The sequence below is a fragment of the Euprymna scolopes genome, chromosome 20 (assembly GCF_053919585.1).
Source record: "Euprymna scolopes isolate OS-2025 chromosome 20, ASM5391958v1, whole genome shotgun sequence".
Taxonomy (NCBI): domain Eukaryota; kingdom Metazoa; phylum Mollusca; class Cephalopoda; order Sepiida; family Sepiolidae; genus Euprymna; species Euprymna scolopes.
Window position 1 is genome coordinate 23,479,509 of NC_136501.1, and position 25,719 is coordinate 23,505,227.

Sequence of the window (25,719 nt, forward strand, 5' to 3'; positions counted from 1 at the left end):
CAGAGTTCTTATCCTGTCGTGTTTACCACCTGATGAAGGCTAAAGGAATGGTTGGCCGAAACGTCGTGAAACAACAACAAAGAAAGATGAGAATAATAGTCTGCATTAAAAATAAATTAAAATGTCACTGTTATTGAAAGAATGACGTGCAAAGGAGAACTTTTATCTTTTGGTTCGTTTTACAGATTACCTATTTTTTTTTTTTTTTTTTTACATTTAATGTATATTTACATCGGAATTTCCTTTTCATGCATTTAAATGATAAATTAAAAAATGTTTAATTTCTTTTATAATTTTTATGTAATAATCCCTCCCTCCCTCCCTACTATTATCTCCCTTTCTCTATTCATTCAACATCATTTTTCCCTTGTTGCGAAATAAGATGTTCTTTTGACATTTTGAAAGCCAACTCTTTGGCCCTTACAGTTCAGCCGATCAGCTGCCACATATACAGGGTTAGGGTTAGGGTTAGGGAACATAACGATTTTTAATAACTCATAATGTTCCCAAGACTTTTGAAACACCCTGCATATTATACATGTATATTCTAGTTGTACATACCTGGTGTTGCCAGGTAAAAGACATATTGCCGAATGGAAGGTTTAGTGACATACTATTTAAAAGACATCAGATAACTTAAGTTGTTGCAATTTTCCTAAAAGTTGACCATATTTGGAATTTTTGGAAGCATAAAACAGCCATCTTCATCTATGAAATTCAAACTGGGAAATAAAAGCTTATAGCTTAAAGGGAAATAACTCATATTTTAAATGAAAATAAAAGCCAAGTGCGTCCAAGGATGGAATACTGCTGCCATATCTGGGCAAGAGCTGCTAAAAACAGCCTATCCTGCCTTGACAGAGTACAAAATAGACTTCGTGGCTTGGTGGGAGATGCCCTTTTCTCTTTCCTGCAACCTCTCTCCCACAGAAGAGACGTTGCGAGCCTATCTTTGTTTTATCGTTATTTCCATGGCAGGTGCTCATCTGAACTCCAATCTCTGGTCCCCCCTTGCCAATCTTTTACGAGAAACACCTGTCTAGCTGAATCCACTGTCAAAACTTTTTCCCCACTCTTTATCTGTGCCTAAATCAAAATGTAGATTCCATGAACAAAGCTTCTTTCTTAGAATTGCACACCTGTGGAACTCTGTTCTGTCTGCCTGCTTCCCACCTGACTACAACCTGGATGTCTGCAAGTCCAACGTAAACAAATTCCTGATGAACCGCCCCCTTAAGTAAACACTTCATTACATCTCCACACTAACATACTGTACTTGCAATAACCCTTATCCCTGAATGGCTTCCGGACCTTGATAAATGGTGACCACTGTGTAAAAAAAAACAAAAAAACTTCCGTTTTTAAATCCAGCTGATGTTGGTTATTGTATAAATAAATTAAATTTAAAATAAATGAATCAATTTGATATAATATTTCTAAATAGAATACTTAACACAATTCTATTATTAATTTCCATTAAAAATTTAGAGCTAGTTATTAAAACAGATTTTCTTCAATGTAATATGCAAATGAGATAACCCCTTGAATGTTTATTTCTTTTGAATGCATAGTATATATAGAAATCATGCAGAAAGAATCCGTTTTCAGTATTAAAATCTATTTGTGAAACTGTACCCTTTGTATATATAAATTAAATTGTGAACAAACAAACAGACAGGAATACAACTTATATATGCATATATATATATATATATATATATATATATATATATGTATTATATATATGATAGTTAGATTAAGGATTCTGCTCTACGAAACATGCTGTTTAAAATTGTGAATTTAACATACTTTAAGAAATAAATGGTAAGATGATTAACACTTTGAAATTGAAATTTGAAATATAGACTTTGATCGTTTATATATATATATATATATATATATATATATATATTTCATTATGTAAAATAAATGTTTATGTCTATTAATTCTATTTTCGATCCTTTCCAACTTCCGAATAAAGTCTTCACTTCTCGTAGGAACTGGCTGATGTAATCACCATATTTATCATAAGTCTGAGTACTTTCCAATCCTTCAGGATTCAATCTTCATCATCAGGGAAAAATTAATCTAACTTGTTTTGAACAATTTATGTTTTTTTTTCACACTTCATTGGTTTATATATATATATAATATATATATATATATATATATATATATTATTATTATTATATTAGGTTGGTGCAAAAATAATGTAATTTTTGATGTTCAACTTCATGCCAAAAAACATTATTTTTGCACCAACCTAATTATATATATATATATATATATATATATATATATATATTTTGTTATTGTTGTTTTTTTTTCAAGCGATACATATGGTTAATATTGGCTCCGCCTCGAAGCTCATTTTTATTATTTACTTAGAAAGTCGCCCTTTTAATTTGTTTGGACGTATATAACATTTTTTTATTTATTTTATTTTTAAAACAGTAATCTACGTACACGTGTGTTTCGAGGTCGTTACCTCTCGTCAGCGTAGTTTCAACTGTTTCTAGGGATCGAACCTCAGACCATGTTTACCACAGTCCGGTGCCTTAACCGTTAGGCCATAATCCCTAGATTAATTATACTGTTTATTTTTATCGCTTATAAATTTAGATTTCTAAGTAAATAAAAAAACGAGCTTCGAGGCGGAGCCAATATTACCCATATGTATCGCTTGAAAAAAAAACAACAATAACAAAATCTAAAATTTATAAGCGATAAAAATAAACAGTATAATTAATCTAGGGATTATGGCCTAACGGTTAAGGCACCGGACTGTGGCTAAACATGGTCTGAGGTTCGATCCCTAGAAACAGTTGAACTACGCTGACGAGAGGTAACGACCTCGAAACACGCGTGTACGTAGATTACGGTTTTAAAAATAAATAAATAAAAAAGAAATATATATATATATATATATATATATACACACCACATACATTAAGTAACAAAAAGTCCACTGTTTATAGTAAGCACTGCTGATATCAGATACAAAATTCAAACATTTAACGGTCTAAAGCCAAACAAGTGCAGAATCTCTTTCAATAAACATTTATTAAAACAAAATTTGACATTTCAATTCATAACAGAATCATCAGGAAAATGTAGGTTTTCTTTTTCACTAGCCATTGAAAAGAATTTGAAAGTATTTAAACTATCGAATAAAAAAGTCATTTAAACAAGCTTTAAAAATCTTAAATCTTCATGAATTAAAAGATTTTATAATCATTGGTCATCATTATCACGTCATTCTAACTTTTTTTGGATGTTCACAAAGTTTTTTTTACCACTAAACCCAAGTCTAATTGGCAAGATCATCTAACTAAACGAGTTTAAAAAGTAGCATCCACCATCCCACAAAAATTTAATGCACAGAATTTATCTCACAGAGCACAATAACAATTTTAGTTAAATGCTGTAAAATGCAATAATGTTTTGAAAATGGAAGTTCATTTTATGTTGAATTTATACATGAAACTGATTCACCACCATGAATTTACAAACAATTGAGTTTTTTGTGTTATTTTTATTCCCTTTAAATTTTCCAGAATGTTCACATATAATTGCCTAAAAAAGAGTAACATCTCATTTTTAATTAGAGGAATTATTTATCAGAGAATGTCAATCTACAATAATAACACTTCTAAGTTTTTATATACTAATAGAATCCATTTCTTTTTTACAAATATACATTAAACTAGAAATTTAAATATGTAACAAAAATTAACAAAAAAAAAAAAAAAGCATGCTAGTAATTGTTTTTTGTAAAACACATTTTAAAATTTTTTTAAATGATTTTTAAAATATACTTACATTTTGATGTGGGAAAATGTTTTTTTCACTGTGTTTTGTCAGTGGAAGAAAAATATAACTGCCAAATAGTTTTAATAAACTAAACTAAAAACCATTTTTATTACTAGACATTATTATTTCCCACCTGACTACAACTTGGATGTCTTCAAGTCCAACATAAACAAATTCCTGATGAACTGCACCCTTAAGTAAGACACTTTATTAAATATCCAATACTAACGATTACTATGATACTATCCCATTGATTACTGTACATGCAATAACCCTTATCCCCAAGTGGCTTCCGGGCTTTGATAAGTGGTCACCACCATGTAAAAAAATAAAAAATTCCCTTCTACCTCCACCTAACCATATTTTATATATTGTATATTTTGGCATATAAATTTATCATACATCGGTTGTGTAAGACAACTGCTAAATCACAAAACCATGTTTGTTTAGTCTAGGCTAGAGATTGCAACAGTCAATATCTTATGAAATATTGGTTTTTAAATATGATTTTTTTAAGGGTCGTTTTATATGCCAAAATATATGGTATTTAGAAATTTTGTTTTAGAACGAGACATGGCAGATCAAAATTAAAGAACTGACACTAATTATGTTCTCACATAAAGGTGTGAAAATTTTTACATTCAAGAATTCATTTATACCTAATTCAACAGCTCTGTTTTCTAGGTATGTAGCTGTAGAAATTACATAGTCATAGTGGATGGTGTATTACTTATTTCAAACAGATACTTTCTGGTATATGTTTTCAGGACTTGCTGCTGCATTCAAATTCAATTTTTAGAGATGGGTCAGTGAAGATATTCATATACACCATTATGTCACATTCTGAACACAAACATATACTAATATACAGCATACCAACATGTTGACCCGATGGGTCACAGGTTGTCTATTAAATAAAATTAAAAAAAAAAAAATCACTTAAAAAGGATGATTTCTGTTTGTTGTATACCTGATTGCCTCTCGTGTTTGATTCCTCTTTCTGTCTAAATCAATCATCTGTTGTTTATCTGAAAGAATCTTCTCGGCCACTTCTTCGATTTCTGTGAGATCACTCACCAGATGGGCAGTTGATAACTCCGAGGCCATGCCTAAGATAGCTTCAAATAACCTAGAAAAACACACAAAAAAAACGTTCAGTTCCTGCGAATATTTGCAAACAAAGAATTGAATTTTTGAGATGAGGATTGATTGTCGTATTTGTATTATTCAGACTACTGTTCTCATCTTGGCCGTTATTCACACAACGTTTCGGCTGATGTTACCACCAACCTTTTGCAGGTGTATCTTGTCGAACTCGGAAATCTGCAAGGACATGATAAAGTACAAGGTAAGATTCAGTTTTAAGCGACACTCTTTCGGAGGTTGAAGGTTCAATCCTCAGTGCGGGGCGATACTAAGAATACAATTGCAAATTACTTAAGACTTCTACACATCATAGACGATGGAATGAGAGCATGCCATGCTCCGTAGATTAAAAAAAGAGTTTTGTTTGAAATTCTGTGCAGATTCCGGAATTTGGCAGAAAGATTCCAGAGTTTGACAAGATCTGCTCCATCCTTATTTTATGGCAAGTGCTCGCCTGAGCTTCAATCTAGACCCCCCCCCCTCGCCCCACCAAACTTTCACAAAAAACACTCATCTAGCCATAACCACTATCAACAATTTCCCTCGGACTCTATCTGTGCATTAATCAAAATTCCATGAATAAAGTTTCTTTCCTAGAACTGGCCACTCATGGAACTCTGTTCTGCTGGTCTGCTTTCCAGTTGATTACAATATGGTCGTCTTCAAGACCAACGTAAACAAGTTCTTGCTGAACCATCCCCTAAAATAATTAAATTATACTCAATTTCTACCACTAACGATTACTACACTGTTCTACTAGTGACTACCATATGATCATTAACCCTTATCCTCCAGTGGCCTTTGGGCCTTGATAAGTGGCGACTTCCTTGTAAAAGAAGATAAACCTAAAGAAGATCGGCGGTTATATCGTCTTAAACGTCATGTAAATAGCACGCAAAATGAGAACCATAGTCCGAACAATGCAATAGGACTCAATATTCTTAAGATAGATCTATTGAATCTTAAGCATGACAGATGAAAGATCTTTTTATATATGAACATTTTATGCTTAATTAATAATCCAGTTTTTTTTTTTAACAAACAGTAGCCATTTCTAAATAAATAATAATAAAATAAAAACAAATAAATATTTGTGGCTAGAGGGCACACATATTTACTAGCTTAAAATAAAAAAAAAATCTAATTTATAAAACACTGTCTCCATTTTTTTTTCAAAGTGCATCTCCTCAGAGACACAAAGCGGCAAGAGGTGGGTCAAATGATTGCATTTTGTGGACCGTTCTTTTTAGTTTTCTTTTTTACCTGGTAAAAATAGCTGCTAAGAAGTCAAGATTGCAAAAAGTATTTGGCAAGCATAAGTCGACTTAATGTATGCTCAAATATATATTTATACGTGAAAGTCACTTTATTTTTAACTATTTCTTATCTGTCTGATGATAGTTCAAACGGTAACGACTAAGGATGGAGTGGTAAATGTTTTGGTTTCAGTTCAAGCTGATGGCACCAGTCATATTGTTTTTTCTTTTGAAAACACTACTATATATTGGGTACAATATAATAATCAAGAGAGTAAAAAGTCGTAGTACAGTCATTCTGATTGCTGTATGCTCTGCTACACAAAGTGAAACCAAGTTTAGAATCTAACCCTGACCCCAGCACTTTTGCCCACCTCTCTTAATACTACATTTAATCTTTTCTATCTTCAGTCAGTGAAGGAGAAATCCTTGTAGACTGAGAAATTTTTTTTTCACCCAAATCCAGAGTGCCCCTTTAAGGGAGAGCTGAATATCGCCAACATTAAAAACTGACCTTGTGTCTAAATTTGCCCCCGTGGGGCGTGAAGTAGCTAGGGACAGAAAAATAAAATCTTATATAGCAATGTCTTATGTCAAGAACCACGAACATTTGAAATCAATACTACTTCAGTCACCTTAATTATTTATAGCGAAATAGTTTTCAAAATTACTTATAAAACAGCTTGACCTAAAGCCATGTTTTAATGAATAAAATTATCACACGTTTCATTGTACACATGAAACGCCAAAATAAAAACTAGGTCAGAAGAATCTTAAAACAAGTTGAGAAAGATACTAGCTATTAAAGAACGATAACTCTCCTTTAACTATAAATTTGTTATGTTATCATAACTAAAGTTATCGTCCTTAGACTCGTTTATGGTGACTATTTTTTTCAGTTGGGAGTTTCATATGTAGGATGAAACGAGTGATAACTTACTTCAGGGCATTTTTTACAATAGTCAACAAAACCAAAAAAAGGGATGAAAAAATAAACAACAAATAAATGTTACCAAAGGCAAGATAAGTTACTCTTAAATCTACCTGGATAATTTTTTTTTTGTGTGTGTTTTAACTTAGTTTAAAGTGTTTTTTTTTTCTTTTTTTTTTTTTTAACTTGAAATCAGAAGTAGTGTAAAATTAAAACAAAATGATTTAATTAGAGCCATGTTGAGTCACTCAAAAATTGAAAATTAAACAAATACTGGTAGAAAATTACTTTTTCATACGATTGGTGACATTTACTGGATGCGTTTCAATGAGTTTGTTTAATTTTCAACTTTTAAGTGATTATTGAATCTCGACATAGCTGTAATGAACTCACATTTTTTTCCAAACTTGAATTTGACGCTACTTTTGTTTTCAAGTCAAAAACGTTTTAATAAAGTCAATTAATATATTTTAATATATGAAGGTTATTAATATAATATATATACATATATATATTGTCATCCACATACAGTACTGTTTCGTTGTTTCACAACTCATCAGTGCGGCTAGACAAACACCTTTCCCCAGCTGTGGATTGAACCTATAACCGTTGCATTGACAGTCGGCAGCTCTCACCATTCGGCTACGAATCAGTGCCGTAAATAATTCTCCTAGAGTGTGTATTAAATCCTCACCCTCCTGTCGCACAGTGCTCGAACCATCAGCTTGTTTACAAACAAATTAATAGTGAGCTTCGCTTAATCGCTTTTTAAATACATGTCGGCTGAAAATATATTTACAAAGTGCTCAACCCAATGAGGGGAACTTTAATTGTCATCCACATACAGTACTGTTTCGTTGTTTCACAACTCATCAGTGCGGCTAGACAAACACCTTTCCCCAGCCGTGGATTGAACCTACAACCGTCGCATTGACAGTCGGCAGCTCTCACCATTTGGCTATATATATATTTTATATAAAACATTTTAACAAAGTTGAAAACAAAAAGAAGCTTATTATATTCTTTTAAACTCCTTGGCCTAACGTTCACAGAAAACATGAGTTGGAACAATTACATTGAGAGCATTGCCAACAGGACCGCTGCAAAGAAGGTAGGCTCTCTCTACCGTGCTAGAAATCTACTAACGCCCGAAACTATTCTGTACCTCTATAAGGCCACCGTTCGCCCATATATGGAGTATTGTTGTCATATTTGAACTGGTGCATCTGCCACTAGTCTCTCGCTCCTAGACAAGGTTCAAAAGAAAGTCGCCAGCCTGATAGGTCCTGAACTGTCATTTAAGCTTCAACCTCTGTCCCATCGACGAAATGTTGCATCCTCTGACTGTTCTACAAGTATTTTAACGATGAATGCTCTGATGAACTGCAAGCACTTGTACTCCCTCGATGTAAATATCCTCAACAAACCCGACAAGCAGCTAAATCCCACCCCTTCACAGTAGAGATCCTAGATGTAAGAGAACCTTCTACTCAAGTAGTTTCTTCCCCAGAACCGCTAGACTTTGGAATTCTCTTCCGGGTCCCTGCTTCCCATACTATTACTGACATGCAGAAGTTCAAGTGTAACGTGAACTGATATCTTGCTGCCCAACTCCCTACATAGTACCCCTGATGCTTATGTCCCAGATAGTAACCCCCTACATCAAAGTGGTAATGTGTCTTGTTTGGGGTGAAAATGTAATTAAAAATAAAAAAATCAGATAGGTAGAAGAGTAGCTTAACTTGCCTTTGATAACATTTGTTCATCTCCTTTTTTTTTTGTTTTGTTGGCTACTGTAAAAAATACCATTTTGTTTTATTCTTTTCTTTTTAAACTAAATCATGGTTTAAGTGAAAAAAAAAGGTTGTTTAGAAGTAATGCGCAACTAATTTCATTCTAAATAATTTAGGTGACTGAAATAGGAAATAACTAAAAAAGCGTCACTATTTTTAGTATAACTGGTACATTTTGAACTGAAAATTCACCTTTTTTCTTTTTAAAATGTGTATATTTTAAGAACTTTTTTTTTTAGGAGAAATTCTACTCAAAAGTCGAGACATCTCCTCAGGTGTCGTTCTTTCATCTGTTCTCGTTTTTTAATTGTGTCCAGTTTTTTCTTATTTAGTTTAATATTCTCAAGTGTGGAAGAGCGTTTACACATGACAGATTTCATGTCCCCGGCGTCAAAATGGGTTACCCTGGCAACCCGGGACGACTTCACGCCAATACCTTTCCTATCGCGTTTCAGAATGGTTTTCACCGGGACCCTTCGGCCTTCTCCCTTGGGTCCGAGCCCTTTACTCTCATCCCAACCTTTCCTTACCATTATTTGAAAGCCCCGATTTTGTTGGGAGAGAAAATACGATTCCGGCATCGGATGTGGGTGGGCGCTTAGGAGATGAACCGTCGAAGATTCGTGCGCAGCTTTCGTTGTATTTTTCACTGTCGTTCGACAAACATCACAAAAATACTCAGTAGTTGAAAGTGGTGGAGTTTGGACTTCTTGATTATTTTCTAAAATAGCCTTTTCTGGGCCGTTGTCCTTCTTAGGATACGAGGAGGGCGCATGACGAACATAATGGTGCTCGAGTAGTTTCTTGATAGGCCAGTGCCCGGCCTTCGTGGACAGACCCAACGCAGACTGGCCTTTGCGATTCCGATATCGATGGTCAACCCCGTCCAGAGACAAAAGAAACTTAACCACATCAGTATGGCCAGCGAATGAGGCACACATAAGCGGGGTCCAACCAAAAGAATCGGTACAGTTTATAAGAGCAATAGACCCAGGTTGTAGGTGCTGTTTTAAGCCAGAAAGGTCGCCGTCTTGGGCACATTTAAGGATCAAATTCCGGACACGATTACGTGAAAAATCTTTGACGACGTCATCAGTATTTCGACAAAAAACTGGTTTACAATTCGAAGGCCCTTGTATAACATTTGGGTCCGTTGTTGAGGAGTTTTTGTCCGGTGTGGTTGAAGTTGACCAGGAAACGTCATTTTTTGTGGCGGTCGGGGAATTACGATCTAACTTGCTTTTTATACATGCGTCATTATTATTATTATTACTATTGTTAGCGATCGACTCTGCTGTTACCGTATTTCTTCCTCTTTGAATAATGTCGCTGTCATTCCAGGCTGTCACTGTCCCTTCCGAATTCACCAGATTTTCGTAAAATGTCTTTACATTAGGATCGACGATTTGCGTACATTTTTTAGGCTTAACTTTTTTCGAATAAGAAAAAGAGCTATCGGCTTTTTCTTCGGATGACCTTACGAATGGTACTAAAGTATAAAAATTTGCTTTCTGCATATTTTCATCGTCTAATTAAGAGAATGAAGGCACATAAAAAATGGTATAATCACAAAATAGTACGTGAATGATAACGAAAACAAAATTGCATCGTTAGATTTTTACTTACTTTTTATTCCAATAATGACAATGGATTATCTCCCTTGACGGAAGTTTCGTTCAATTTGTAATCACGGACTTCTTCCATCAATTTAATTTATATTTTATGTATATATTAGTAAAAATTAATTATTGTAATTAAAAAAAATATTAAAATATTAATTATTGAATTAATAGATGGTAAATCGTTAATATTATTGATACATTCCTGTGTTCACATTTTCTTAAATAAAATCTGTAACTATGGTTACTATAGAAACAATAATAAATTGTGGTGTAAAAAAAAAAAAAAAAAAAAAAAAAAAAAAAAAAAAAAAAAGTAAAAACGAACGAAACACGAACTAACAAACATGATGTCGTCTCCGGGTACAGATTTAGAAAATGAAGAAATACGATCGATGTATGATATAGAAACATCAAAATTAGGAGAGAAGGTAAGATATTTTAAGGGATAGATTTTTTTTTTTTTGTTAAATGAAAAACCGTTTTAGGTTCTTGTCCAGAATTATGAAAATAAATAAATAAATAATGGTGAATTTTTACTTTCTTTTCATCTCATCTTTAAAATGACGACTTTTTAAGATTTTCGTGTATGCCGAAAACAAATATCACTTTTAAATTTGTGGCAAATAAGTAGTTTTCCGGATATTAAGACCTTTATTATGCAATATAATCTCTTATGTTTTCACTCGTGGCCATGTTTGTACACGTAAGCGCACATCCACATAAATTTTTGACGCGCATGCGTGTAAGTGAAACCGCGAGAAAAGGAATTCACCATTGGAGAGTACCGTCCGTGTAAGGAAAGTTTGGTTTATTTTTAGATGGGGGGGGGGTCCGATTTATTTTTCGCCTACCCAAAAACCTATAAACGTCGTCAGTACTTGTACAGTTTAATCAAGACATTAAAAAAATGAAAATATCGAAAAAAAGGTGATATTGTACGTATCCGTTATGGAATGAAGTTCTCCGAAAAAAAAAAAATTCACTAAATTTCATCAAGCAGTTTTTCTTTTTTACAGCGAAAAAACAAATTTGCTATGATATCGAGCAAAAGGTTCGATTTTCAGGAAGAAAAGCTAGTATTAAAGATGGGGAGGGAGTGTCTGCGCTTTAAACTGAGTTATCTCCCTGTGGCATGTTAAAAAAATTCAAAGATGTCTACCTTCAATGTGCTGTCATAAAAACATGTTTTTCCGCTGTAAAAAAAAAATAGTCGATCAAATTAAGTTAATTTTTTTTTTCGGAGATGTTCAGTCCAAAACAGATATGTACAATATAACCTGCTTTCGATATTTTAATTTTTTTTAATGTCTTGATTAAACTGCACAAGTACCATATCGTAATTTTAAAGGCGAGCGTTGAGATGGAAAGAATATAAAAATTTATAAAAAAAAATAAAGAAAAATAATCTTTACATTGTACGTACATATGACGAAATGAAAGTATCACCAAAAATTGGTCAAATAGTTTCATTTTTTTAATAAAAATAAATCATTTTTAAGCGATGAGTGGGAATTCGTTGGCTTTACAACAACAATCCCACAAATTTGACTCATTGTTGAGTTTTCTCTCTTTGCTTCTCGAGATATCTTCAAAATAGTGACACAAGGCAGGAACTCCTCAGTTATTCACAAAATTTGATTCCCTTATTTAAAAGTAAAACTACTTTATGAAGTCATGTGATTTTTGGAATATGATATTTTTGTTTTGTCATGGGTACATTCACCGTACAGATTTTTCTTTATTTTTGTTTTTTAACATAAGAGGAAATTCTGGACAAGAATCACCATTTTTATTGACTCACAGAACCTGTGGAAATCTCACAGTGGCATCTTTCATATGTAATATATTGCTGCTGAGCATTCTGTGGACTTTCAACAATATTATTGTAGCTCTTCTGTTAAAACTGTAAAAGTATTTATCTAAGTAATCTGGTTAATGTAGTGTCAGAATATATCTGGTTATTATGGTTTACACGAGTCTGTGACATATTTCTATTGTCTGGACGGCCCAGCGTGAATGGAAACCCCATAATATCATCATACTATTTTTAGACAAAACAGATACTATCCTTGGATCCTAACCAGTAGACCAAGGAGATATATTTTAATTTCAGATACAGCCCAAAACCAACATCATTTTTAAAATTTAATTTATTTTTTTTACATTGTGTCTTCAGTGATCGGGAGATTCTATTTATTAAAAAGTATAGAAGGTGATAACATGTCACGAACATTAAAATAGCGTATCTATATTGTAATTTAATGTTCGTCATATACTATCATCTTCTATCCTCTATTTTTATAAATAAGATCTCTCGACCGAATAACTTATAATCTGGAAAACGTGACACTTGATATTTATATATAGATGCTATTTAGCTTATTCGGGCTACACTGTCCTTACCTCTTTCAGATGTGTCTTGCAAAACTCAGAATTTTTTTTTTTTTTGACAAACTTGCGAAACTGTAAAGAATTAAAAACTGAATCCTTTATTTAATATCCAATAGTTGGTTTAAATTTATCAAAAAGACCAAGCTTAGAGATTACTAGCATTTGGGAGCCTCTAATTATAGAAAGAACAAACATTGTAAACCCATAAAATTTCGGCGAAGGAAGGGAGATAATCCCCTGTCGATCTTTATTAGAGTTGCCTCCCCTTTGTCAATCAATTTTTCTAAAAATAGGAAATTACAACCATGCAATAGAGATTAACTCAAAGGAATACGAAAATATCTACAGAGCCAGTAACTTTTCTCTTTTCTTTTCCAAAAAACAACCAACATGCCTGAGGACAGTCAGAAGTCTAATCTAACCAAAACATTGCACGAAAAGGATGAGAACAATAGTCCAATCAAAACAAGTAATATAAATTTGAAGTAGTTGTGCACTTCGAGATAAACAAATATTACTCGACACAAAGTATTTGGCAGAAGCTTTAGCACATTCTGACAACTAAGAAACTGTTTTGCTTTCATCACACCTTTCTTTGTTAAAATGTAATATGGTGTCGTTCAGCTTTTGGATGCCATCTCTATCCAAACATTATCTTCTCCAGGAAGTAGGTTGGTTTATTGCCTGATGCCTAAGGCACTCCTATCTGGGAATACTAACAGTTCTGCTCACAATGATGGGTTTTTAACCGATGCTTAAGCAGTGCTAGTTTGATGCTTGGCTGCACACACATACACACATAGGCCCTTAACGTCGAGGACGACGATTGGCAAGGCGCTTCAGTCTTCTACAGTTCAGGAAGTCTGTGTATTGCTGGCAGGATCTTTTGGCACCAGATCTTATAGCAGCTTGCCACTTTGCTCGGTTGCCGGCATGACATATCCATAGTAGTTGCCTGAAACGTCAAGCGCCGGGGCAGGGAAGTAGTGGATGAGTGCATGCCCAGAACAGAACATCCACCTCTGGACCCAACATTGCGGACCCCAGCGGAGCACAGGAGTGCGACAGCTGGAGCAGTGGTAGGTTGCCCCGCAGTACCCGCTAACTGGGTGTTGATCCCTGACCGTTGATCGTTCTTGATTCATCCGCTCAGTGATCCGCCATGGGAGACCGGTGGTTGAAAAATATATCAGCTGCGCTCATACCATGACTGCCAACTCCTGCTGCCGAGATGACATTTTGCTATTTGACCACATAGCTGGGGTCTGGATTGGTGTAAGCCAGGGCGTGTCCTCACGCCGGAGGGCCATGCACAGATACCCTCATATATATATATATATATATATATATATATATATATATATATATATATATATATATATATATATATATATAAAAATTACAAAAAGTTTACCAAGGTAATCACAATGGTAAACTTTAAATATATTATGAATATTAAAGAGTTAATATTTACAAGTAAAATAAACTCCAGATGTAAAAGCTCAATAAAACCGAAAAGGAAATAGAGCTTATAATATGAACAAATGATTAATAAAACATGTTAAAAGACATCTTGAAAAAGAGTTAAAAACATATTTAATTTTAAAAAAGGAAGCACAAGATAAGATAAGATATATATATATATATATATATATATATATATATATATATATATATATATATGAGAACAATATGAATAAAAATGAAGCCACAAAAACTATATATTAGTAAATATAGATTGGTTCATTTATTCAATAAAGGTATACAAACATTTAGTTGAGGGATAGAGGAGACTCTTTATGCGAAGGCATTTCGATGCCTACTGCTTCTCATCAGAAGAGTAGAGAAGATGCTAATATATAGTTTTTGTGACTTCATTTTTATTCCTGTTGTTCTCCTATATAAGCTCTAATGAAACTTGTTGAGCTTTATATTATCCCGATAAGTCTCCTCTTATAGAATTGAACTCACTCTCTTCTTTTAACTCACTAAGCTATATATATATATATATATATATATATATATATATATATATATAATCATCCACATACAGTACTGTTTCTCTGTTTCACAGCTCATCAGTGCTGCTAGACAGGCAACTACCTCAAGCCAGGATTGAAACCTGACCGCCAGTACGCTAGTCAGGGCTCCTAACCATTATGTTAATCGGCGGCTGCTGTGCGAGTCGTGAATTAACGATGTTTTGACATTGTCCGAAATACCTAAGCTCGATTTGTTTACACAAAGAGCATCGCTTTATACGCTAATGATAATTCGTGTATCACTTCTCAATATGCTCAACTCAAGATGAGGAGCATTATAGTCATCCACATAAAGTACTGTTTCGCTGTTTCACAGCTCATCAGTGCGGCGAGACAGGCAACTACCTCAAAAAACAAAATAATAAAAAAGACATTTATTAGTTAAAAATCTGATTTGGTTATCTATGAATTAGTCTTCATGAAAACGTCTACAAAATGTGAATAAAATTATGTGTGCATGTGTTTATGTAGAGAACACCCTACCCCCAATGTAAACACAGAATTTCTGTGAAATGTTAAACGGTATTCTACTTGGTAAATATGGGCACGTTATTTACGGAAAAAAGGTTAATTAAACTGCAGAAGCACCTGTTAAACTGCACAAAAACGAAAAACATAAAAATATGTTTTTGTAAACCGTTTGTGAAAAGTTACTGACGGCATTATTTTTACTATGTAGTGGTACTCAGGTTTGATTAGATCCTTTTTCCACAACCAATAAATAAATAAAAAATCAAACATGAAATAAACTTTGTTTATTTACACAAAAGTAACAAGTAAAAATGAATCATTTTTCAGTGTCCAAAAAGTGTGTCTTGGTAGAAAGTTCTTGTAAATGTGAAAGTTATTTAGACTTCGTTGGGTTGAAAGGAAAAAACAGAGAATGTCCTTTGTTTTCTTATTGAGAAAACAGGCTTACTTTTTCTGAATGATATAAGAAAAAAAGAGAAAAGTAAATGTCTTTGCGCACAGCTGGATATTTGCATTATTCTGTGTGTGTGCATGTGCATGTGTGCGTGCGTGTGTGTAAATAGGTGTGTTTTGTCATGCTGGTGAGAACAAGTAGCAATGAAAGAGAAAAGAAGGGTAAAAAGTACATGTTTCTGTGTGCAGCTGAAAGTCTACATTATTCTCTCTGTGTGTGCATGCATACGTGCAAATAGGTGGGTTTCGTCATGCTAGCAAGGAAGTAGCAAAAAGGCCTTGACGAGAGGAAGTAAAAAGAGAAAAGAGTGAGTGAGGATGAGAAGAGTTCACTCATCGTTTATATATTTTTCAATAGGCTCCCAGGCAAGTTGGGAAAAAAGGTTTTAAAATTAAGTTTTTCTTTGAATGTTGATTGGTTAAAAAGTGCACGGTTTTGTCACGTGGTATGCTTTCAACTACGTCTGCCGAACAAAACACATTTTATAAGTTTTCTTCCCTGCAGAATTTGCGTGGACGTATTTTTAAAAATCTTTGTGCCTCTGAAATTTATTAATTTTGTTTTGCGTGTGTGATTGGGTTTTTATTTATTTATTTTTTTAAAACAAGAAATGAATGCATTTTTTTAAGTGTGTTTAACTGCACAACTATTAAATGAGGTGGAAACTATTTTTTTTCTTGATTTCATGAAAAAGTATCTGTTCTAATTACTATCAAATGAGGTGAAAACTTTATTTTATGAAAAATATTTCTTGTCATTTAAAATGTCCACCATGTATTCATACACCTTGTGAAATTCCAAGTGACTATGCGCAGCCGCGTGCGAACGTACATTTCAGTAAAAAACCGATTGCACGTAGCATAAACAAAGGTGGTGAAATGGGCCAAAGTAGTCCCAGGTTCCACAAGTTCATACTATGCAAATTGGTTTGATTATCAGATTCGATGTCAGCGACCTTGAATACCCCTAGAAAACAAAATTAGAGTGGTTGGTGTTCTGTTGTAGCGTAAGGTGATATTTACCAAATAAATATTTAATTTAATTTATTTTCAAATGCCTAAAAGAAAAAAAAAAAAAAGGAAATTGGATGATCGTACAGAATGAACGAGAAATTAATCGATAGACATCGTCTCTGCGTTCGTTTATTGAAAAGATTTGTTAATAAAAGGAAAGCTCCCTCCTTCAGAAAAGATGCACCCTACATAAAAATATATCCCCCCCCACTTTTCTTTAAATCTTTCCTTAATATTTAAAATCAACAGATAAAACAAACAACTCAATTTGTGTATGTTTGTTTACAAATGATATAAACATTGGCAGGTGTCGATTGAAAAGTGTCCTGTTTAGGTCTCTCAGCTTCCTAGATCCTCATACCATGCTTCATTCATGTCGCACGTTGCTGCCATGCCAAGCACATAAATACAAGAAACTTTTGTCCAGATCAAAGTGTAGTATCTGTTTTGGTTGGTCTCAGAAGACTATCTTCTAAGGCTTTACCTCTTCCTTAAGGAAGATTAAATGCTACTTAAGACATCCTTATTGAGGAATACCAATGATAGCAATTTTTTCACCACTCTTAAATACCCGTTTTTTTTTTTTTCAATATTTTTTTTGGGGGGATAGGGGGTGGGGAGAATTCCGAACTATGAACCGATCTTGTGCATCTTTTTATCATAGGAGCCTGGTAAACAAACTTACCTTGCTTCTGGCTGGAATAAAAGTGTAGTATGTGTTCAGATTCTTCTTTTCTCCTATCTAGACTGTCTTTTTTCAGCTGGATATTTATCAGGTTGACAAAAAAGTTCTTGCGGTTTTTAACTTTTAAATCCAAATAAACATATCTCGGCTTAAATAAAAATTTATTAATCGAAATAAGCATCATCAGGATCAACACACTATTGCCAATGCAAAACAAGTGTAATTATGCCAGTAATGTAAAAACCTTGCATTCTGGTAGCGACGAAGTTGCTGAAGGCGTTTTTGATATCACATAGGTTTTTGATATCGCATAGGTTTTTGATGTCGCATAGGTTTTTGATATCGCATAGGTTTTTGATATCGCATAGATCTTTGAAGCATTTTTCACACAGAAAGTTGTTGAGATGCTTAAAAAAGTGGTAGTCGGTAGGTGAGAGGTCTAGAGAGTATGGTGGATCAGGCAGAGTTTTGTAGCCGAATTCGTTCAATGTCTGCATGGCCGATTTAGCAATGTGTGGTTGGGCATTGTTGAGGAGAATTGGGCCTTTTCTGTTGACTAATGCTGGGTGTTGTTGTTGAAGTTTCTGATGCGTTTGGTCCATTTATTGACAGTACTTCTCCACCATAATGGTTTCGCATGCATTAAAAAAACTGTAATAGATAAGACTGGTCGCAGACTACCAAACAGTCAGCATGACCTTTTTTTTAGTGCAACTTGAGGTTCAAGAAGTGTTGTGGAGCTTCGTTGGTGTATAACCACTGAGCTGAGCATCACTGGTTGTCATAAAGAAATCAATTTTTCATCGCAAGTCACAACCTGGTTGAGAAACGAGCCGTTCTTGTTGCGTAAAAGAAGGGAAGATGACACTTCATAACGGTGTTTCTTTAGGTTGTCGTTCAAGTTGCGAGGTACCCACTTATCAAGTTTTTTTGTCTTTCCAATCTCTCTCAAGTGATGTGAAATCGTATACGTGACGTCTAATTCAGAAGCAAATTTTCAAACAGTTGTGCATGAGGCTCTTAATTGATCGCCGTCAACACCCGATGGTGAACCACTACGCTCAGCATCTTCAAGACTCTTGTCGTCACAACAAAATTTCTTAAATTACCATTGTGCTGTGCGTTCAGTAGTGATTCCTGGGTCAAATGTGAACTGTTTCAGCAGTTTTCAGCCTAGCTTGAATTGAAATAAGGAAATTGTCCATCTTGTATTAAACGTTCTGAAAAGAAGACATAATTTTTTTAAAACGATTTTAATTTAAATGATTAGATAGAGCGAAACGCTCTTTAAAATGATATCTAAAGTAAAGGTATTATGACGTAAACTTATTTGAAAATACATCATTTGGAATCAAAATTAAAAACCTACTTTTTTTTAGTGGTTAAACGATGCTGGGTTCTGTTGTAAAAATTGACAATTTTTAATTTAAGATATTAAATAAATTATAAATAAAATCTGTTTCGCAGGCAATTAAACACACTTGCTATGGTATAATTATTATAATAAATTCTGGGCAACACCGATTAAATTTTATAAACAAAACAAAAAGGAGCAGATAATGTATGGGATGATGGATTTTACTCACATGGAAAATTGGCCCTGTGTCTGACTAACTCTGTTCTCGTGAGGATGCAAGTAAATGAGGACATTAGTTTTAATTATGTTTCTCTAACAATTAAAAATAGTTACTTAAAAATTAAGAATAAGCAAAAAAAAAATTTCCTCCGAATTAAAAATAAAAATAATAATTCAGCTTAGAAGAATATTTCGAAATGAAAACAAATCTATTATAGAAAATATTTAATAACATGCCCCGTTTAAAACAATTTTTCAATTAAACTATTATAGTTATTTCCCCTTTGGTTTTCTGGTTTGAAAATTAAACGGTTTCAGATTTCAGGTAAAATAAGTTAAATCAAATATAAATTGAAATGAAAATAAAATAAATAATTAATTTTTTTTTTAATTAGTACAGTTGAAACGAAGCTATTATGTTGAATAAGTAATATAATCGAGCTAATTATTTAAATAGATTTAATTTAATGTGATATGCTAATGACCGTAACTCAATCAATGTAGATGTGTTTTGAAGTATGCTATATATAGAAATTAGTATATAATATAATGTCTCCTTTGACAGAAGTATCCTATCATGAGCTAAATATTTCTTGACCAGGAGAGGTGTACACACATATGACCTTTATATTTCTTTGATCATTGGCAATTGTACACACAGACAAATACACACATGAATGCTACTACTTTATATATATATATATACTTATGGGAAAAGTATGCCTATTCAATTATATTCTACCCTTGTTAGTTTTTGGTCTTATGAAACTTAATATATAGGGTATTCAAACCCATGCAAAACTTTATATTTGAGTTTAAGCCAGGGAAGATTGGTGCAAAAGAGTGAAAATTAAAGAAATAGAATTTGCCAGGTGGAGGTCAAACAACAGCATTACAAATATGCATGTGTAACGTAATAGCTATTGGTTCATGCTTTAATTTTTAGCCTTGCAGCTGCAGCAAACATGTCTTCATAGGTCAGGCAAAGGAAAAAAGTAAATTGTAAGCTAAACGTTTTGTTTCGATTGTTGGTGGTGACGCACAAGTCATTTTTTTTTTAACGTTTTAAATTGTTACTATATATTGGGTTCAATATAATATAATAATAAATACAGAATCATATTTAAGCATATTTTATGACCGGGAAATGCCAGGCGGCCTGCTAGTATATATATATATATATATATATATATATATATTGGAATTTGGAATATAGACATTTTGTCATTTATTTATATAGATAGATAGATAGATAGATACATAGATAGAAGAGACAGTCTTAATAGACTTGGTTGAAGTATATACGGACTATGGATAGAGCTGCTTCTAGTTTCAATGGACGTAGGTATTGAGTGTATAGTCCTTTGACAGCAGATATTAAGATCAGCCCAATAATTGGACCCTAAGATGCAACAGAGTTCTACTAGAATGAAGGGACAGGCAACGCTGGAGTACTGTTGCCACATCTAGGCCGGAGCTGCTAGAAGCAGCTTATCCTGCCTTGACAGAGTTCAAAATAGACTTTGTAGCCTAGTGGGGGATGCCCTTTTCTCTTCCCTGCAACCTCTTTCCCACAGTAGAGGCGGTGTGAGCCTGTCTCTGCTTTATCATTATTTTCATGGCAAATGCTCGTCTGAGCTTCAATCTATGCCCCCTCGCCAAACTTTTATGAAAAACACTCGTCTAGCCAAAACCACTATCAATAATTTCCCATACTATTTATCTGTGCCTAAATCTAAATGTAGATTCCATGAACATAGTTTCTTTCTTAGAACTGCACACCTGTGGAACTCTCTTCCGTTTGGCTGTTTTCCAGTTGACAACAATTTGATTGTCTTCAAGTCCAACGTAAACGAGTTCTTGATGAACCGTCCCCCTAAGTAATCCAATTTACAAAATTTCCACTACTTATGTTTACTATGCTACAATCACATTGACTAACGTATACCTATTAACCCCTATCCTCAAGTGGCCTCCGAGTCTTGATAAGTGGTAATTCCTGTGTAAAAAAATAAATAAAAAAAAACAAAAAAAAACATTATTTATTACAACTGGTTTCAGAATTTAGGTCAACAATGGTCTGGTATACGATTGTTTCAGAGACTATTAAGAATTACTTTTATTTTTACTGTATATGCATTCCAATAAGTCTCTTCTTCGGCTTTTCATCAACGTCACAGATAAAGGTGAGAGGTGACATTGGTCAAGTGGTTAACAACACGGACTGGCGATCTGGGTATTCCAAGTTCGAAACCAGTCCACGAAAAACATCGCTTTAACTTAGGGTGTTGGCAACTTTCTCATGACCTCCACCAAGTACCCGATGTCTTTCTAGGAAGAATACTGACTGGAAAAATATTGGAGAAACCAATGCCAACAATAGAATCTTTGGATTCATACAATATGACGATGAGAGATAAAGGTTCAGTGAAAGCATCAGCATCTTACGCTTCTTTTAAAAGGTTTTCAAATTTTTACAAGAAATGAAAGAGATATGCTTGTACCAAATCTGTTACTACTACTACTACTACTACTACTACTACTACTACTACTAATAATAATAATAATAATATTAATAATATTAATATTATTATTAATCTATATATTAATACCATAGTACCCTTAAGATTATAAATTATTTGATTGGGAGATCCTATTTATTAAAAAGGATAGAAGGTGATAACATACTGCAATTATTAAATTATTAGCATGTAGATGTGTTAATTTAATGTTCGTAGTATGTTATCACTATGGCTGTGACAACAGCATATTCTTTTCATTGTTTTGACTCTCGAGTATATATCCGTTAATATCTTATATGTTTTTATATAGACTGACGTGGTTCTTGCTTACTGTGTCAGATATAAACTTGAGAGTCAAAAGAATGAAAAAAATATTCTGTTGTCACCTTCTATCCTCTTTTTATAATAAATATGATCCCCAGATCACTGAAGATATAGTGTGAAAAAAAAAAATAATTTGATAAAAAAGATGTCGCTTTTGGGCTGTATGTGAAACTAAAATATGCCTTCTTGGTCTTCTGGCCAGGATCCAAGGGTAGTATCTGTTCTATCTAAAGATAGTATAATGATATTGTGGAGTTTCCATTTGCGCCGGGCGTCCGTATAATGGAAATATGTCACAGACTCCTATAAGAATATTGGAGATAAACCGTAATAACCAGATACATTCTGACACTACATTGATCAGATTATTTAGATAAATATTTTTACAGTTTTAAAAAAAGGGCTACAATAATATTGTGGGGTCTCCACTTATGCTAAACTTCCACAGAATTCCCAGCAACAATATATTACATATGAAACATGCTGCTGTGGAATTTCCACAGGCCTTGCTAGTAACATTATTAATACTACTAAAAAAAAACAGGCCTGTTCAGTCTTTGATAGACTATGGATACTCACAAAGGGGTGCCGGTGTGTGAAATTTTTGTGGCAGGAGGTGCACAATCTACAACCATACTTATCCTGAGTTGACATTGTTAAATACCGGTGGCATGTGAAGTGTATGTACAAGACGACTGGAAACAAATGCCGAGATAAGCGGAGAGTACATACAGCGCCTAGAATTCCCAAATGGTCACCCATCTGGTACTAACCAGGTTCAACATTGCTTAACTTCAGTGATCTGATGAGAACCGGTGTGTCAACGCAATTATGTTGTATATATTAATATTACTACAACAACAGCTACTAGTACTACTATTACAACAATAACTACTACAATAACTACTACTACTACTACTACCATCACCTTAGATATAAAACAGTTAAGGTAGCGAAGTCATTCGGCAAGGGAAGGCAACGGAAAACATAAGAGGAAATCATACGGATGGCTTTGAAAGCAAGAAACGAGCAAATAAAAACCTGGTCAGAGATGATTAAGTTTTTAAAGTCAATTTCTAAAAGCCGTCCAACACATGCCAACATTACAGTTCTGAATTTTTGAGATGACGGTTGATTATTTGTATCATTTGAATTAATCGGACTAATGTTCTCATCTTGAAACGTTGTGCAAATAATACTGAAGATAAGAACATTAGTCTGATTAGCTTTTTTCAAGCAAAATTCACCAACGCTTTTGGACGTCTCTGTTCCGAATTTATGTTCATAGGACGTCATCGATTGTCTGATTCTCACCGATTTAAATGATTGTACACTAAAAAATAATTAAATTGAAAAAAAACAAACTAGCAAAGCATGCATGAGTGCACAGTGAACAAGGCATAAAAAAAATGACTAAGTTCAGCATTTGCCCCCCCCCCCCCATTTAGTCCCAAAAGTCCCCAGGGGACATCAAATCCTGGTGAAAATGAACAAACGGTGCAGTTTTAGGCCTTAACATATGTAAATTTGATGGTTGGTTGATTGTTTTTGTTTTACGGCATATCAACCCTTTTCAGGTTATTTAATGCGGACTCCAGTGATTTTGAATAAAAAATGGACAGATGGTGCAGTTTTAGGTCGTAACATATATAAATTTGAGTTCTGCACCATGCAAAAAAAAGAAATGACTAAATCCATCATTTGCACCCTCCCCTTTTAGCCCCAAAAGTCCCCAAGGCCTTAACATATCTAAATTTGAGTTTAGCACCATGCACAACTGCTAAATAGACACACAGAGAAAACTTTGGACAAATATGGTAAAATAGTCCCAAAAATGGAGTAATTATATAGAAATCAGTTAATTACAACTTTTCAGAAAGTTTTATAAAAATTCAGAACATCAATCTTTTTTAATAAGCACAAAAGTATCAATTTTAGCCATTTTAGCCCGAAAGGCAGCCCGGGGGGGGGGGGGGGGTTGGAGTTTTCCTGGAAAATCCGTTCTGTTACTTTTTTACTCATATCATGTTTAATGTTTGTGCAAAATTTTTAAAAATTCCAAAGGAAGTCATTGTAGGAGACCAAAAAAAGAAAAACAAAAAATCAAACAAAAAACAAAAACAAGCTTTCTTCAACGAAAGTGGCATGTCGATTGCTGCGGGCGTATCATAAACATATTTTTATTATAAAAGTTCAAATAAAGACTAACTTTTAAATTTTTATTTTCTTTAATTTCAATAGCATCCGTCGGGGAACTTAGCTTGAAAAAAGACTGATTAAAAAAAAAAAATATTTTTAATGTGCCATCATTTATATCAGTGAGAAACAATACATCAATCACGTCTTATGAACATAAATCCGAAATAGGAACGTTAACCACTGTTGGGGAGCTTTACTTGAAGAAAGCTGTTCAATTAATCCAAATAATTTTTCTTTTTTTTTTAAAAGGGAGTCATTACTTATCAAGACACAAAGACCACACGAGGATAAAGGTTAATGAATGTAAGGTGGGAGTGTAGTAATCCTTGATGGTGGATATTGGGTAGAATTCGATTATTTAATGGGACGGCTCAACAAGAACTTGCTACATTGGACTTCAAGACTACCATATTGTTGTCTGTAGCGTTCGCTACATACTCCGTCCTTGTGGGATGTTAAATCACACAATGTAACTTTGCGTGCGTCATGCACCTTAAATTCTCAACATGGAAAGTTACCATACCGAATGAGAATTATTTCTTCTTTTCAACAAACTGTTTTTTTTAACACACATGCACGCATCCACGCTTACATAGCTTAATGACTTTCTCCTCCCAGAAAATAACTACGTGTGTCTCTGTCTCTCTGTTCATGAAAATCAGTAATCACAAACTTTATGCCTTTTCCACAAGATACTTATTAGCAAAGACTGCCTAATGAACAAGAACAATCGTTTCAAAAACCTTAACATTGCAATGATTTGAATTACTGTTTCCTAAACATGTAAATAAATTATAGTTCATCCCAATACAGTGATCTCGAGTTCTTTGTCGGTTGCCCTTATTTTTCTGAAGTTATTTATGACTTTTTATTTTATATGGGTGTTGATGTGATTTTGTGGAATACCTTCTGTAAATAGGAGATCAAGTTAAATTGACTTTTAATGGTCCCCGTGATACTCTACTACTTTCGAGTTCTAGAGATTCCTACACCTGTAGCCTTGGTCTTAAAAATTGATAGATCCCGATTATGAATTAGTGAACACTGACTCGGACTCGCCGACTCACACCCATATTCTATGAGTCAACGAGAAGCTGAGAAGCTCAGAAGCAGGCCAGTCAGCGCCGCCAGCGAAACAATGCAAACATATAAAACGGATGTTAAACTGTCGCTGCTGATAATGATATGGGAATAATAATTGACTACATTAACCTTGATCTGTGACTTATTTGATGGTGGTTGCGAGTGAAAAAAAATAATGTGCTGATTTATGAGATTTTAAATAGCATGGATTTCGAACGAGTGTTTGGGATAAAACAACAACAACAAAAATATGCATAGTTATGCCCCTTGGATTATCTTAGAGTTATTCCCCTTTGTCGATTTGTACTCAAGAAAATGAAAGAATTGTTAAAATAGAGTCGAAAGATCGTTTTTTTTTTTTTTTTTTTTTTTTTTAAACATGTTGCTTTTAAGCCAAA

General features: G+C 33.8%; 2 protein-coding genes and 1 pseudogene across 5 annotated transcripts in view; 1 reads left to right on the forward strand and 2 right to left on the reverse strand.

Annotated features, from left to right (window-relative positions):
* Positions 1-10,707, reverse strand: part of LOC145241369 (p53 and DNA damage-regulated protein 1-like) — a 28,719-nt gene extending 18,012 nt beyond the window's left edge. The window contains exons 1-2 of one of the 3 annotated variants that reach the window (XM_080104246.1): positions 10,566-10,707; positions 4,784-4,942 (exon numbers count right to left, since the gene is read on the reverse strand). In XM_080104246.1, coding sequence (XP_079960372.1) covers positions 4,784-4,920 — 137 coding nt within the window. In that variant the 5' untranslated portion in view covers positions 4,921-4,942; positions 10,566-10,707. Of the gene's footprint in view, positions 1-4,783; positions 4,943-9,131 lie in introns of all 3 variants that reach the window. The other 2 variants (XM_080104245.1, XM_080104244.1) reach the window with 2 other exon arrangements.
* A 124-nt stretch (positions 10,708-10,831) lies between these two features.
* LOC145241368 (testis-expressed protein 47-like) overlaps positions 10,832-25,719 on the forward strand; it is a 381,126-nt gene continuing 366,238 nt past the window's right edge. For both annotated transcript variants that reach the window (XM_080104242.1, XM_080104243.1), the window contains exon 1: positions 10,832-10,989. In XM_080104242.1, the coding sequence (XP_079960368.1) occupies positions 10,906-10,989 (84 nt within the window). In that variant the 5' untranslated portion in view covers positions 10,832-10,905. The remainder of the gene's footprint in view (positions 10,990-25,719) is intronic.
* On the reverse strand, positions 22,765-22,881 carry LOC145241908 (5S ribosomal RNA; annotated as a pseudogene).